This window comes from Salvelinus fontinalis, chromosome 3 (genome assembly GCF_029448725.1).
Source record: "Salvelinus fontinalis isolate EN_2023a chromosome 3, ASM2944872v1, whole genome shotgun sequence".
Taxonomy (NCBI): Eukaryota; Metazoa; Chordata; class Actinopteri; order Salmoniformes; family Salmonidae; genus Salvelinus; species Salvelinus fontinalis.
In genome coordinates, this window is record NC_074667.1 from 69,784,399 (window position 1) to 69,797,693 (window position 13,295).

Consider the following 13,295-nt stretch of genomic DNA (forward strand, 5'->3'; position numbering starts at 1 on the left):
AATGCCGCGACCGTTTGTGGAAGATGGTGACAGATTGGGTGGTAAATTGCATCATTCTTGCAACAATGGCTGACACTTAAATAACGTGCCGTTGAAATCTGCGGCACCCTGCAATCTGTGCCGCAGTACTCCGCAACTGTGTATTTTACCCAGTGTTTCTGTTTCAGCAGATATAAAGACAGGTTATTTGTAGAATAACTGGAGGAGTCATGTCATTTAGTGTTGACGTTCATTCCCCTCCAGGGTTCGGACACGATGCTCCCGGAGTAGAGCTGAGATAGGCAGGTGAGTTCTTCACAGCACCTCTGTCATAAAGCCACGTTTAGTTAAAACCACAGGGAAGTTTCTAGCTGACGTGGAATGATATTTCTCCTGACTAGCCAGGCGTATAGCTGTGAGGGAGTAACTATTATAATATCAATGCCAACCACTGTCAGATACATTCATGGCAATGTGCATTGTGAGCTGCAATGATATACCTAGGAGGACTGGGGACTTGGGAATGTGGACAGGTCTCTGGGGAATGTGGACCGGGGACAGGTGATTGGGGAATGTGGACTGGGGACTGGGGAATGGGGACTAGGGACTGGGGACTGGTGGACTGTGGACTGGGCTGGGAACTGGGGAATGTGAACTGGGGAATGTGGACTGGGGAATGGGAATTGGGGCATGGGAACTGAGGAATGTGCACTGGGGAATGTGGACTGGTGAATGTGGACTGGGGAATGTTGACTGGGGAATGTTGACTGGGGACTGGGGAATGTGGACCGGGGACTGGGGAATGGGGGCTGGGGAATGTGGACTGGGGAATGTGGACTAGGGAATGGTGAATGGGGACTGGTGAATGTGGACTGGGGAATGTGGACTGGGGAATGTGGACTGGAGACTGGTGAATGTGGATTGGAGACTGGTGAATGTGGATTGGGGACTGGTGAATGTGGACTGGGGATTGTGAACTGTGGAATGGGGACTGGGGACTGCAATGCCTTCTTTTTTAGCCAGGTCAAGATTTGTTCTTGTAACATTTGCATCATTTAGGCTTCACACATCATTCAGTTTCTTTGCTCCAGTAAGAAACTGTTATTCCACCCAACCCAACAACAAGTGATGAAGAGTTGTGCTGTGTCCAACCCAACAACAAGTGATGAAGAGTTGTGCTGTGTCCAACCCAACAACAAGTGATCAAGAGTTGTGCTGTGGCCAACCCAACAACAAGTGATGAAGAGTTGTGCTGTGGCCAACCCAACAACAAGTGATGAAGAGTTGTGCCCTGTCCAACCCAACAACAAGTGATGAAGAGTTGTGCTGTCCCCAACCCAACAACAAGTGATGAAGAGTTGTGCTGTGGCCAACCCAACAACAAGTGATGAAGAGTTGTGCTGTGGCCAACCCAACAACAAGTGATGAAGAGTTGTGCTGTGGCCAACCCAACAACAAGTGATGAAGAGTTGTGCTGTGTCCAACCCAACAACAAGTGATGAAGAGTTGTGCTGTGGCCAACCCAACAACCAGTGATGAAGAGTTGTGCTGTGGCCAACCCAACAACAAGTGATGAAGAGTTGTGGTGTGGCCAACCCAACAACAAGTGATGAAGAGTTGTGCTGTGTCCAACCCAACAACCAGTGATGAAGAGTTGTGCTGTGGCCAACCCAACAACCAGTGATGAAGAGTTGTGCTGTGTCCAACCCAACAACCAGTGATGAAGAGTTGTGCTGTGTCCAACCCAACAACCAGTGATGAAGAGTTGTGCTGTGGCCAACCCAACAACCAGTGATGAAGAGTTGTGCTGTGTCCAACCCAACAACAAGTGATGAAGAGTTGTGCTGTGACCAACCCAACAACAAGTGATGAAGAGTTGTGCTGTGGCCAACCCAACAACAAGTGATGAAGAGTTGTGCTGTGTCCAACAACAACAACCAGTGATGAAGAGTTGTGCTGTGTCCAACAAAACAACAAGTGATGAAGAGTTGTGCTGTGGTTGACATCACATGTGGCTTTCTCACAGTAGGCTGAACAGCAGGAGTTTTCTCCCTCTTAGTCAGAGAGAGCAGAGAGACGGTGCAGTGAAACCACACAGCAGCCCAGAGTCCCTCAGCCGTCGCTCTCTCTTTCACTCAGACACACTCCCTAGTGTGTGTGTGTGTGTGTGTGTGTGTGTGTGTGTGTGTGTGTGTGTGTGTGTGTGTGTGTGTGTGTGTGTGTGTGTGTGTGTGTGTGTGTGTGTGTGTGTGTGTGTGTGTGTGTGTGTGTGTGCTTGTGTGCGTGCACATGCCTGTGTGTGTGGGTGTGTGTGAGTGAGTTCAGTCCCCGCAGCCATCCTTCTCTCCTATCACTCAGCCAGACTGAACCCTGTCCCTTCTCCTCCCTCCCTTCCCGTCCTCCCCCCCTCCCTCACCCCCGTCCTCCCTCCAACCCCCGGAAACATCCATTCCCATAAATCATTAGCCGATAAAGAAAAAAAAGTATCTCTGAAAACATCAAAGGGAAACTATTTATTAATTTGGCACCTGTGGGCTCTCCCACAGACCAATTATACCCTGTAGCTCAAGGTTACAGACTCCAACAACTCCAACTCAGTCTCACAGTTTCATCCGTCCAGTGTCTCGCTAAGGCGCTGATGACATCACTCGGTGGTAGACTTGACCCTGCACGACTCAGTCTGCTTTCCAAATGGAACGCTATTCCCTATTTAGTGCACTACTTATGACCCAAATGGCACCCTATTCACCCTAAATAGGGAATAGGGAGTAGGAAACAGGGAATAGGGAATAGGAAATAGGAAACAGGGAATAGGGAATAGGAAACAGGGAATAGGGAATAGAGAATAGGAAATAGGAAACAGGGAATAGGGAATAGGAAACAGGAAACAGGGAATAGGGAATAGGAAACAGGGACAGGGAATAGGAAACAGGTAACAGGGAATAGGGAATAGGGAATAGGAAATAGGGAATAGAGTGCCATTTGCAATACATCTGGCACAATCAGAAAGGCTGTGATCTAGTCTTGACAGTGGGCAGCCTTCGCTAACAGGCCTAACTACAAAGCACGCACACACATAAACACACACATACACACACACACACACACACACACATATACACACCGTACCATCCAGCCCATAGCCAAACATGACACAGTTGTGTGTGATCGTTCAGGATAATAGACTTCCATCATTAGGATCATGTATAATTTGTTCTGGGATTCCTCGTTGGGGTTACCATAGTAACATCGTTTACCACATCAGTCACAGGCTTCATTATTAAGTGCATGGATGATGTCGTCCCCCACAGTGAGCGTGCGTACATATCCCAACCAGAATCCATGGATTACAGGCTACATCCCCACAGATCTAAAGGATAGAGCTGCCGCTTTCAAGGAGTGGGACACTAATCCGGATGCTTATAAGAAATCCCGTTACGACTCCCGACGAGCCATCAAGCAGTCAAAACGCCAATACACAGGACTAAGATCGAATCCTCATCGGATGTGGCAGCGCTTGCAAACTATCACGGATTACAAAGAGAAGCCCAGCCGCGAGCTGCCCAGACAGTCATCTCACTCTCCATAACCGATGTGAGGAAGACCTTTAAACAGGTTAACATTCAGTCAGATTACCAGGATGCGTGCTTTGCTGACCAGCTGACAAGTGACTTCACTGACATTTTCAACGTCTCCCTGACTGAGTCTGTAATACCAACATGTTTTAAGCAAACCACCCTAGTCTCTGTGCCCAAAAGCGCCAAGGTAACTTGCCTAAATCACTATCGCCCTGTAGCATTCACATATGTAGCCATGAAATGCTTTGAAAGGCTGGTCATGGTTCAAATGAACGTCATCTACCCTAACACCCGGGACCCACTCCAATTCACATACCACCGCAACAGATCCACTGATGACACAATCTCTATTGCACTCCACACTGCCCTATTCCACCTGGACAAGAGGAATACCTATGTGAGAACGGTGTTCATTAACTGTAGCTCAGCGTTCAACACCATAGTGCCCTCCAAGTGTGGTGCCAAGACAACAACATCTCCCTCAATGTCAGCAAGACAAAGAAGCTGATCGTGGACTACAGGAAACGAAGGGCAGAGCACGCCACCATCCACATCGACGGTAAACTGCAGTTGGAGCGGGTCGAGAGCTTCAAGTTCCTCGGTGACCACATCACTAAGGAATTATCATGGTCCAAACACACAAAACAGTCGTGAAGAAGGCACGACAACGCTTCTTCCCCCTCAGGAGGCTGAAAAGATTTAGGAATGGGCCCTCAGATATTCAACAATGTCTACAGCTGCACCATTGAGAGCATCCTGACTGGCTGCATCGCCGCTTGGTATGGCAACTCCTTGGCATCCGACCGGAAGGCGCTACAGAGGTCATCCAGGACATCTATACCAGGCAGAGTCAGAGGAAGGCCCTGAAAATTGACAAAGACTCCAAACACCCAAGTCATAGAGTCTTCTCTCTGCAACCCGCACGGCAAGTGGTACCGATGCAACAAGTCTGGAACCAACAGGACGCTAAACAGCTTCTATCCTGAAGCCACAAGACTATTAAATAGTTAGTCCGGGTATTGGTTAACTATATAACTATCTGCATTGACCTTTTCACTCATCACATATACTGCTGTTACTGTGTATTATCTATCCTGTTGCCTAGTCACTTTATCCCTACCTAGAATATGTACATATCTACATCAATTACCTCGTACCCCTGCACATTGACTTGGTACTGGTATCCCGTGTATATAGCCAAGTTATCGTTGCTCATTGTGTATTTCTTCTGTGTGTTATTATTTTATAATTATTTATCTTTATTTTATCTCTGTAATGTTGGGATGCATTTATGTTGTTTATGAAGCTTGTGACAAATATAATCGGATTTGATATAGCCACGGTAACTCGTGTTGCTCCAGAATCAGAATCAGATAAAATACCTTTGGACTTGCATTATGAGTTTGTTCATGTAATGTCAGGCTGACATTTTACATCTTTAAGTTGTGTTGCGTAAGAAAGACAGTACATATCCTTTACGGTACATTGGCTTAATGTACTTCATTACAGTTTCCTGAGTCTTCTTCATTTGTTGAATGCTTTGGTCAACATGGTAAAAACATATATACAGTATATATATATATATAGCTATATTGCATCATATCTAGAAAAACATTTCCCAAGTACATCTCGCAATATACTGCATGTATTTTTTAATTGCATCGTTCAATATTCGTCCATAACTATCCTTCCACTACTTCTACAAAATGTAGGAGAGAGACAACAGACAGCAACAGTAGACAATAGTACCACAGTAGTGGTGCTAGTAGACAGTCTACTTCTACAGAATGTACTGTAGACGACAGACAGCAACAGTAGACAATAGTACCACAGTAGTGGTGCTAGTAGACAGTCTACTTCTACAGAATGTACTGTAGACGACAGACAGCAACAGTAGACAATAGTACCACAGTAGTGGTGCTAGTAGACAGTCTACTTCTACAGAATGTACTGTAGACAACAGACAGCAACAGTAGACAATAGTACCACAGTAGTGGTGCTAGTAGACAGTCTACTTCTACAGAATGTACTGTAGACGACAGACAGCAACAGTAGACAATAGTACCACAGTAGTGGTGCTAGTAGACAGTCTACTTCTACAGAATGTACTGTAGACGACAGACAGCAACAGTAGACAATAGTACCACAGTAGTGGTGCTAGTAGACAGTCTACTTCTACAGAATGTACTGTAGACGACAGACAGCAACAGTAGACAATAGTACCACAGTAGTCGTGCTAGTAGACAGTCTACTTCTACAGAATGTACTGTAGACGACAGACAGCAACAGTAGACAATAGTACCACAGTATTGGTTGCTAGTAGACAGTCTACTTCTGCAGAATGTACTGTAGACGACAGACAGCAACAGTAGACAATAGTACCACAGTAGTGGTGCTAGTAGACAGTCTACTTAAACAAAATGTAGGAGAGAGACAACAGACAGCAACAGTAGACAATAGTACCACAGTAGTGGTGCTAGTAGACAGTCTACTTCTACAGAATGTACTGTAGACGACAGAAGACTGAAAACAAGTAGCTTTTTTCTTGTTAATTTTTTCTCTCTCTCCACTAAAAGTCTGCAGGCACAACCTACCGGCAATGGTTGCTCTCTTTGGCAGGATAGTGACAGCTCCCACTGCTGCTTCCTCTAGCTGATGGACAGGGCTGTTCTTGGCTCCCCAGCTGTCTGAACCGATCCACAGGAAATGACCCACCTGGTCAGCTCTCTTACTGGCGTTCAGGATACCCCTGCAATCAGACACACAGATCGAATGAATAGGATAGCATAAAATGGAACAGTACGTTATAGTCCATCTTGCACATTTAAATGTGTATTTTTTTTGTTGCTATGCATCATCCCAAGCAACCATAGAAACCCACACACACACACACACACACACACACACACACACACACACACACACACACACACACACACGATTCACAGCAGAGTTATTCAAACAGTACATTCATCTATTATACACTGCTCAAAAAAATAAAGGGAACACTTAAAAAACACAATGTAACTCCAAGTCAATCACACTTCTGTGAAATAAAACTGTCCACTTAGGAAGCAACACTGATTGACAATAAATTTCACATGCTGTTGTGCAAATGGAATAGAAAAAAAGGTGGAAATTATAGGCAATTAGCAAGACACCCCCCAAAACAGGAGTGATTCTGCAGGTGGTGACCACAGACCACTTCTCAGTTCCTATGCTTCCTGGCTGATGTTTTGGTCACTTTTGAATGCTGGCGGTGCTCTCACTCTAGTGGTAGCATGAGACGGAGTCTACAACCCACACAAGTGGCTTAGGTAGTGCAGTTCATCCAGGATGGCACATCAATGCGAACTGTGGCAAAAAGGTTTGCTGTGTCTGTCAGCGTAGTGTCCAGAGCATGCAGGCGCTACCAGGAGACAGGCCAGTACATCAGGAGACGTGGAGGAGGCCGTAGGAGGGCAACAACCCAGCAGCAGGACCGCTACCTCCGCCTTTGCGCAAGGAGGTGCACTGCCAGCGCCCTGCAAAATGACCTCCAGCAGGCCACAAATGCGAGCTTCGACTGGAAGCCAGTGGAGAAGGGTGTAGGAGCGTGGTGACACAGGACAACTTGGGAAGGTGGAAAACCAGGCAGGCTGCAGATTTCTGGATAAGTTGCAGGAGTTTGAAGGCACAGGCCGGGAGCCCAGACAAGAGCGAGTTGCAGCAGTCCAGATGGGAGGTGACAAGTGCCTGGAATAGGACCTGCGCCGCTTCCTATGTGAGGAAAGGGTCGTACGTTATGGATGTTGTAGAGCATGAACCTGCAGGAGTGAGTCATTGCTTTGATGTTTGCAGAGAACATCAGGGTGTTGTCCAGGGTCACGCCAAGGTTCTTTCCACTCTGGGAGGTGGGACACTATGGAGTTGTCAACTGTGAGGAAGAGGTCTTGAAGGAGAAGAATGGTTGATTGTCATCGGCATAGAAATGATAGGAGAAACCATGTGAGGATATGACGGAGCCGAGTGACTTGGGGTATAAAGAGAAGAGGAGAGGACCTAGAACCGAACCCTGGGGGACACCAGTAGTGCGAGTACGTGGTGCAGACACAGATCCTCTCCACGTCACCTGGTAGGAACAACCTGCCAGGTAGGATGCAGTCCTAGAGCCTGAGACACCCAGCCCTAAGAAATTGGAGAGGAGTATCTGATGGTTCACAGTATTGAAGGCAGAGGATAGATCTAAGAGGATGAGAACAGAGGAGAGAGAGTCAGCTTTGGCAGTGCGGAGAAACTCTGTGACACAGAGAAGAGCAGTCTCGGTTGAGTGACCCGTCTCGAAGCCTGACTGGTTAGGATCAAGAAGATCGTTCTGAGAGAGATAACGAGAAAGTTCATCGGAGACAACACGCTCAAGTGTTTTGGAAAGAAAAGAAAGTAGGGATAAAGGTCTATAATTTTTTGACGTCAGATGAGTGGAGTGTTGGTTTCTTGTGGAGGGGAACAACTCGGGCCATTTTGCAATCAGAGGGGACGCAGCCAGCGATCAGGGATGACCTGATGAGGGAAGTGAGGAATGGGAGAATATCTCCAAAGAGAGGGGAGAAAAAGGCGTAGGGTACTTTTCCGTTGTATTTCCTCTGAACAAAGAGATATTTCCTAAGTTTTTTTTTTATATTGTCTTGACAGAAAAATCAACCGGATGCTGAGTTATATCCGGTTTGATGTGGAACTACAGATCAATTACTCAACCACACATTGCATTGTGGTCTTGCGATCACAACAGAAATACAATATCACAAGAACTGTGACAAACCGATACTTCAATATTTACTGCTGTAAAATGGCTGTGGTGTTGTGGTTTTTGTTCTCCTTACAATAGTAGGTTTACATGTTTACATGTACGCAGTGTTTTAAAGAAGGTGCTGAGGATCAAAACGATTTGTTCAGCAGAAAGTACAAGGCAAGTCTACGTGACTGTGATCTATCGTCTAAGCTCAGATGTTGTAACGTTCGTCGTTAAGGGTAGACCAAGGCGCAGCGTGATTGGAGTTCATCATACTTTATTTAAATGTGAACCAAACAAACAATAAACAACACAACAAACGAAAAGCTTCGTCGTGCAAAATACACGCAACCAAACAGAGACAAGATCCCACAACTGAAGGTGGGAAAAAAGGGCTGCCTAAGTATGATCCCCAATCAGAGACAACGATAGACAGCTGCCTCTGATTGGGAAACATACTAGGCCAACAAAGAAAAAGGAAAACATAGATATACAAAAACTAGAGAACCCACCCTAGTCACACCCTGACCTAACCTAAATATAGAGAATAAACAGGGATCTCTAAGGTCAGGGCGTGACAGATGTAGTTTTACTGAAACAATGAATTCAACCCTTTGATTAAGACCTAAGTGTTCGATACGTGATTTTATTAAAACCACATGGAGCTATTTGACTGCTGTTTGTGGAGTCCTCCTTTATGCACACACAGGGATAAATCATTAGCCTCTTAATCGTTGTCACACATTATGCTTGGTGAGATAACGAACAGGAGATACATAGTGCTGTGAGAATGGCGCCGGCTACAAAATCCGTCAGCATTAAATTAAACATTATTGAAGGGAATTAAGTTGCCATCGTCCTGAACCTTCTTTCAGCTTTCAGTTTAAAATTCCTAGGACTCAGCAGCTCTCGAGCTGCCAGAACAATATTTAAAATCTTGCTTTGAGTGCCAGCACACAGAAATCCCTAGGCTTTAGCTAAAAGGGCTAAAAAGGAGTAGATCCATACCGAATGTCCTCATCTGAGGCGAAGAGGACGACTGCCCGGGCGTAACGAGTCTCCAGAAGCAGCCTGATGATCTTGTCGAAGTTCTCCTGCTTGTGATTGTGAGGGATCTTTAAGGACTGAGCGATGCAGATCCCACCTGAATTGGAAAGAGGGATAATTATGAGTTTCCGGTAAGGTACCTCAAACTGGGAGAAGAACGTTACTAAAAACTACAAAAATTAAATTTGTAAAAAAAAAAAAAAAAAAAAAAAAAAAATGAAATATGCACAACAACAAAAATGTTTACATAAATCCGATGAACATCGAACCACCTCAATTGCAATGATCAAACCTCCCCATACACACTGATCTGAACTGAGGTACACAACTGAGGTACACAACTCCACGTGTAACAAAAGGCTTTGTATTAACAGGCTATTGCATACTTTACAATGCCGTACAATATGAAGTCCCACGTGTTCAACCTAAATATAGTTGAGCTACACATCACAAAGCCTTTTTATTCAGTCATTAATTGTACATCATGGCGTCTGTTACAAGTACATATCAAAGATCTACTGTAGGCTACAGTACTGTATGAAATGGTTCATAGCTATGTTGAACAGGGAAGGAAAGTCAAAAGGCAGAATAATGTGGGCTATATTTAATTCAGTCCGTATTCCTGTCACAAACCCCTGAGTTTTAGCTGGGATGTAAATAGTCTCTGTTTGGTAGCTCTGTTTGGTAGACTGTAACAAGCTTCATAACCAGGTCATGTTCATAACTCCCATGTCACTGTAAATATAGAGGTATCGACATGTTGAATGTTTTAACTACTGGCACACAGCTCGGACACCCACGCATACCCCACAAGACACCAGAGGTGTCACCAGAGGTCTCTTCACAGTCCCCAAGTCCAGAACAGACTATGGGAGGCGCACAGTACTACATAGAGCCATGACTACATGGAACTCTATTCCACATCAAGTAACTGATGCAGCAGTAGAATCAGATATATATTTTTTTGAATCCAGATTAAAAAAATACCTTATGTAACAGCGGGGGAACTGTGAAGCAACACCAACATACACACAGACGATAACATACACGACATACACACAGACGATAACATACACACTATACACACACAAATTATTTAAAAAAATTGCATAAGCTGCCTGAATTTTGCTGGACCCCAGGAAGAGTAGCCACTGCCTTGGGGATCCATAAATAAATACAAATATAAATATGACCCAGGGTCCCCTGAACGCCACGTTAGCTCAGGGAACTAACACACGTCTTCAGGGCTTGATGGTAAGGTTATTCATCATGCAGAACGTCCTCTGTTACACTATAGAGACTGTATTTTACCCGACTTCAGACGTATAAATAGAAGCAATAGAAAATAATGTATGTGCAGAATATAAAACATTCCAGTAGAGAGTTTTCAAAGCACTGCTGCCATATGTCGAGTTAAAATGAGATCCTTGTTGTAACAGAGATCACCCAAAAGGGTTGAGAAGAAACACCAGCTAAAAACCCCCAGGGTTCCTCAGGCGCCTGAGAAATGTACAACAGCGTGTATTTACAGTTTTCCCATTGACAGCAGCACGCTAACTATCACCCTCAATATTTACTTGACAGACTTTTAACATTGAGGGAATGTAGCTTTACTTCACCCTCTAACCAGGGGCAGCAAGTTTAAGAGCACGGTGCCTCATACCCGGAACAGCGATAAAATTAAGGAAAACTACACCGAATAACACAAACCTATAAAGTATGGTGTCCCGGAGGGATTAAAAAGCAATGCAGTATATTACTGTGATGCTAAATTGGCTGCATGGTTAAATAATACTGGAGCCTCCAACATAGTTCCATCTCACCAGCCTGTGTTGACCCAGCCTATCCAGTGCATTCTGTTTGTGATGTCATGACTCTATTCCAGGAAGGAACCTCATGCTGTGAGCATTGCGTGCAAAACAAGAAAAATGAATCCAAAATATTATACAGTACAACGTGAAACATAACCAGATGTCTGTGGCACAAAATATAGATTAATAAACTTATTATACAGATCAGAGAGATCGTTTTGTTTGTACATTTATTTACCTAATTACCAGTTTATCCACGTATTATTTTGTGTATGATCATGATGTTATTTTGTGCACATCACCGCATGTGCAGTTAGCAGTGTTAGGGACGTGAATATAGACTAACATACTGATTATACAGAACAGAGAGGTAGCAGTGTTAGGGACGTGAATAGAGACTAACATACTGATTATACAGAACAGAGAGATAGCCGTGTTAGGGACGTGAATATAGACTAACATACTGATTATACAGAACAGAGAGATAGCCGTGTTAGGGACATGAATAGAGACTAACATACTGATTATACAGAACAGAGAGATAGCCGTGTTAGGGACATGAATAGAGATTAACATACTGATTATACAGAATATAGACTAACATACTGATTATACAGAACAGAGAGATAGCCGTGTTAGGGACATGTATAGAGACTAACATACTGATTATACAGAACAGAGAGATAGCAGTGTTATGGGCATGAATAGAGAGTTAGTAGATTATGATGATCGTTACAGTCTAATGTTACAGGAATGTTACGGGCTCCCGAGTGGCACAGCGGACTAAGGCACTGCATCTCAGTGCAAAAGGCATCACTACAGTCCCTGGTTTGAATCCAGGCTGTATCACATCCGGCCGTGATTGGGAGTCCCATTGTGCGGCGCACCATTGGTCCAGCATCGTTCGGGTGTAGGCCGTCATTGTAAAATAATAATTTGTTCTTAACTGACTTGCCAAGTTAAATAAAGGTTAAATATATATATATTTTTTGAAATGCTATGTAAATACATGAGTTGAATAGTATTATTCACTGGTAATTTTCCACAGCTGTCCAGTAGCCTCTTTACACCCGGCACAAAGGATATATTACTGGCGCCTTATCTTTACGACACTAAAGGCTGAATTTATTGTTCCGTCTGTTTTGGCTCTACACATCTTATCACTCTCCATCCAACCTGACAACGCTTGAACGAATCTACAGAGAAGAATGGGAGAAACTCCCCAAATACAGGTGTGCCAAGCTTGTAGCGTCATACCCACGAAGCCTCAAGGCTATAATCGCTGCCAAAGGTGCTTCAACAAAGTACTGAGTAAATGGTCTGAATACTGATGTAAATGTAATATTTTATGTTTTTATGTTTAATAAATTAGCAAAAAACATTTCTAAAAACCTGTTTTTGCTTTGTCATTATGGTGTATTGTGTGTAGATTGAGGAGGTAAAAAAACGATTTAATGCATTTTAGAATAAGGCTGTAACGTAAAAAAATATATAAAAAAATGTGGAAAAAGTCAAGGTGTCTGAATTCTTTCCGGAAGGCACTGATAGAATCTGATTGGTGTAGAATAGCTGCTGTGTAATCTGCCTGGGCTTTGTTTTCTCTATGGTCCACCTGATGGACTCATTATAGCCTGCAGAGAAACAGAGACCATCACATCTTGATAGACTCACTGTCTCTGAGTTAAGACACAATCCTGAGCTCACCTGACCCTTCGAATTGAGCTGATGTGATGGAATTGATCAGTCACCTACTGTTAGTCGACCAATTAAACTCCTCCAGAGAGGATGTCACCACACATTCAGAGGGTGACTAAATTAACCAAGACAGGCAGATAACAGTGTCACACTTTAATTTGTAGAGTCTGGATCGTCCAACCTGTACACGATATAGAGATGGTAATACAAACTATCTGTTGATAAGCAACTGCTTGCTAAGGGTACAGTTAGGGTTAGGTTTAGAGTAAGGCTTGGTAATGTTAGGGCAAAGGTTAAGCTTAGGGTTAAGGTTAATGGATAGTTATCTGATAGTGTCTATAGATGGACTATCTAAATAAAGTGTAACATTTGAAATTCCCTCATCTATGGATTTAGAGCTAAATATATACAATATAT

At 44.0% G+C, this 13,295-nt stretch overlaps 1 protein-coding gene across 1 annotated transcript in view; it reads right to left on the reverse strand.

The window, feature by feature from the left end:
• The window catches only part of LOC129851375 (metabotropic glutamate receptor 7-like), a 446,516-nt gene that overhangs the window by 184,730 nt on the left and 248,491 nt on the right, over positions 1 to 13,295 (reverse strand). The window contains exons 3-4 of the mRNA XM_055917878.1: positions 9,334 to 9,469; positions 6,152 to 6,306 (exon numbers count right to left, since the gene is read on the reverse strand). Of these exons, the coding sequence (XP_055773853.1) occupies positions 6,152 to 6,306; positions 9,334 to 9,469 (291 nt within the window). The remainder of the gene's footprint in view (positions 1 to 6,151; positions 6,307 to 9,333; positions 9,470 to 13,295) is intronic.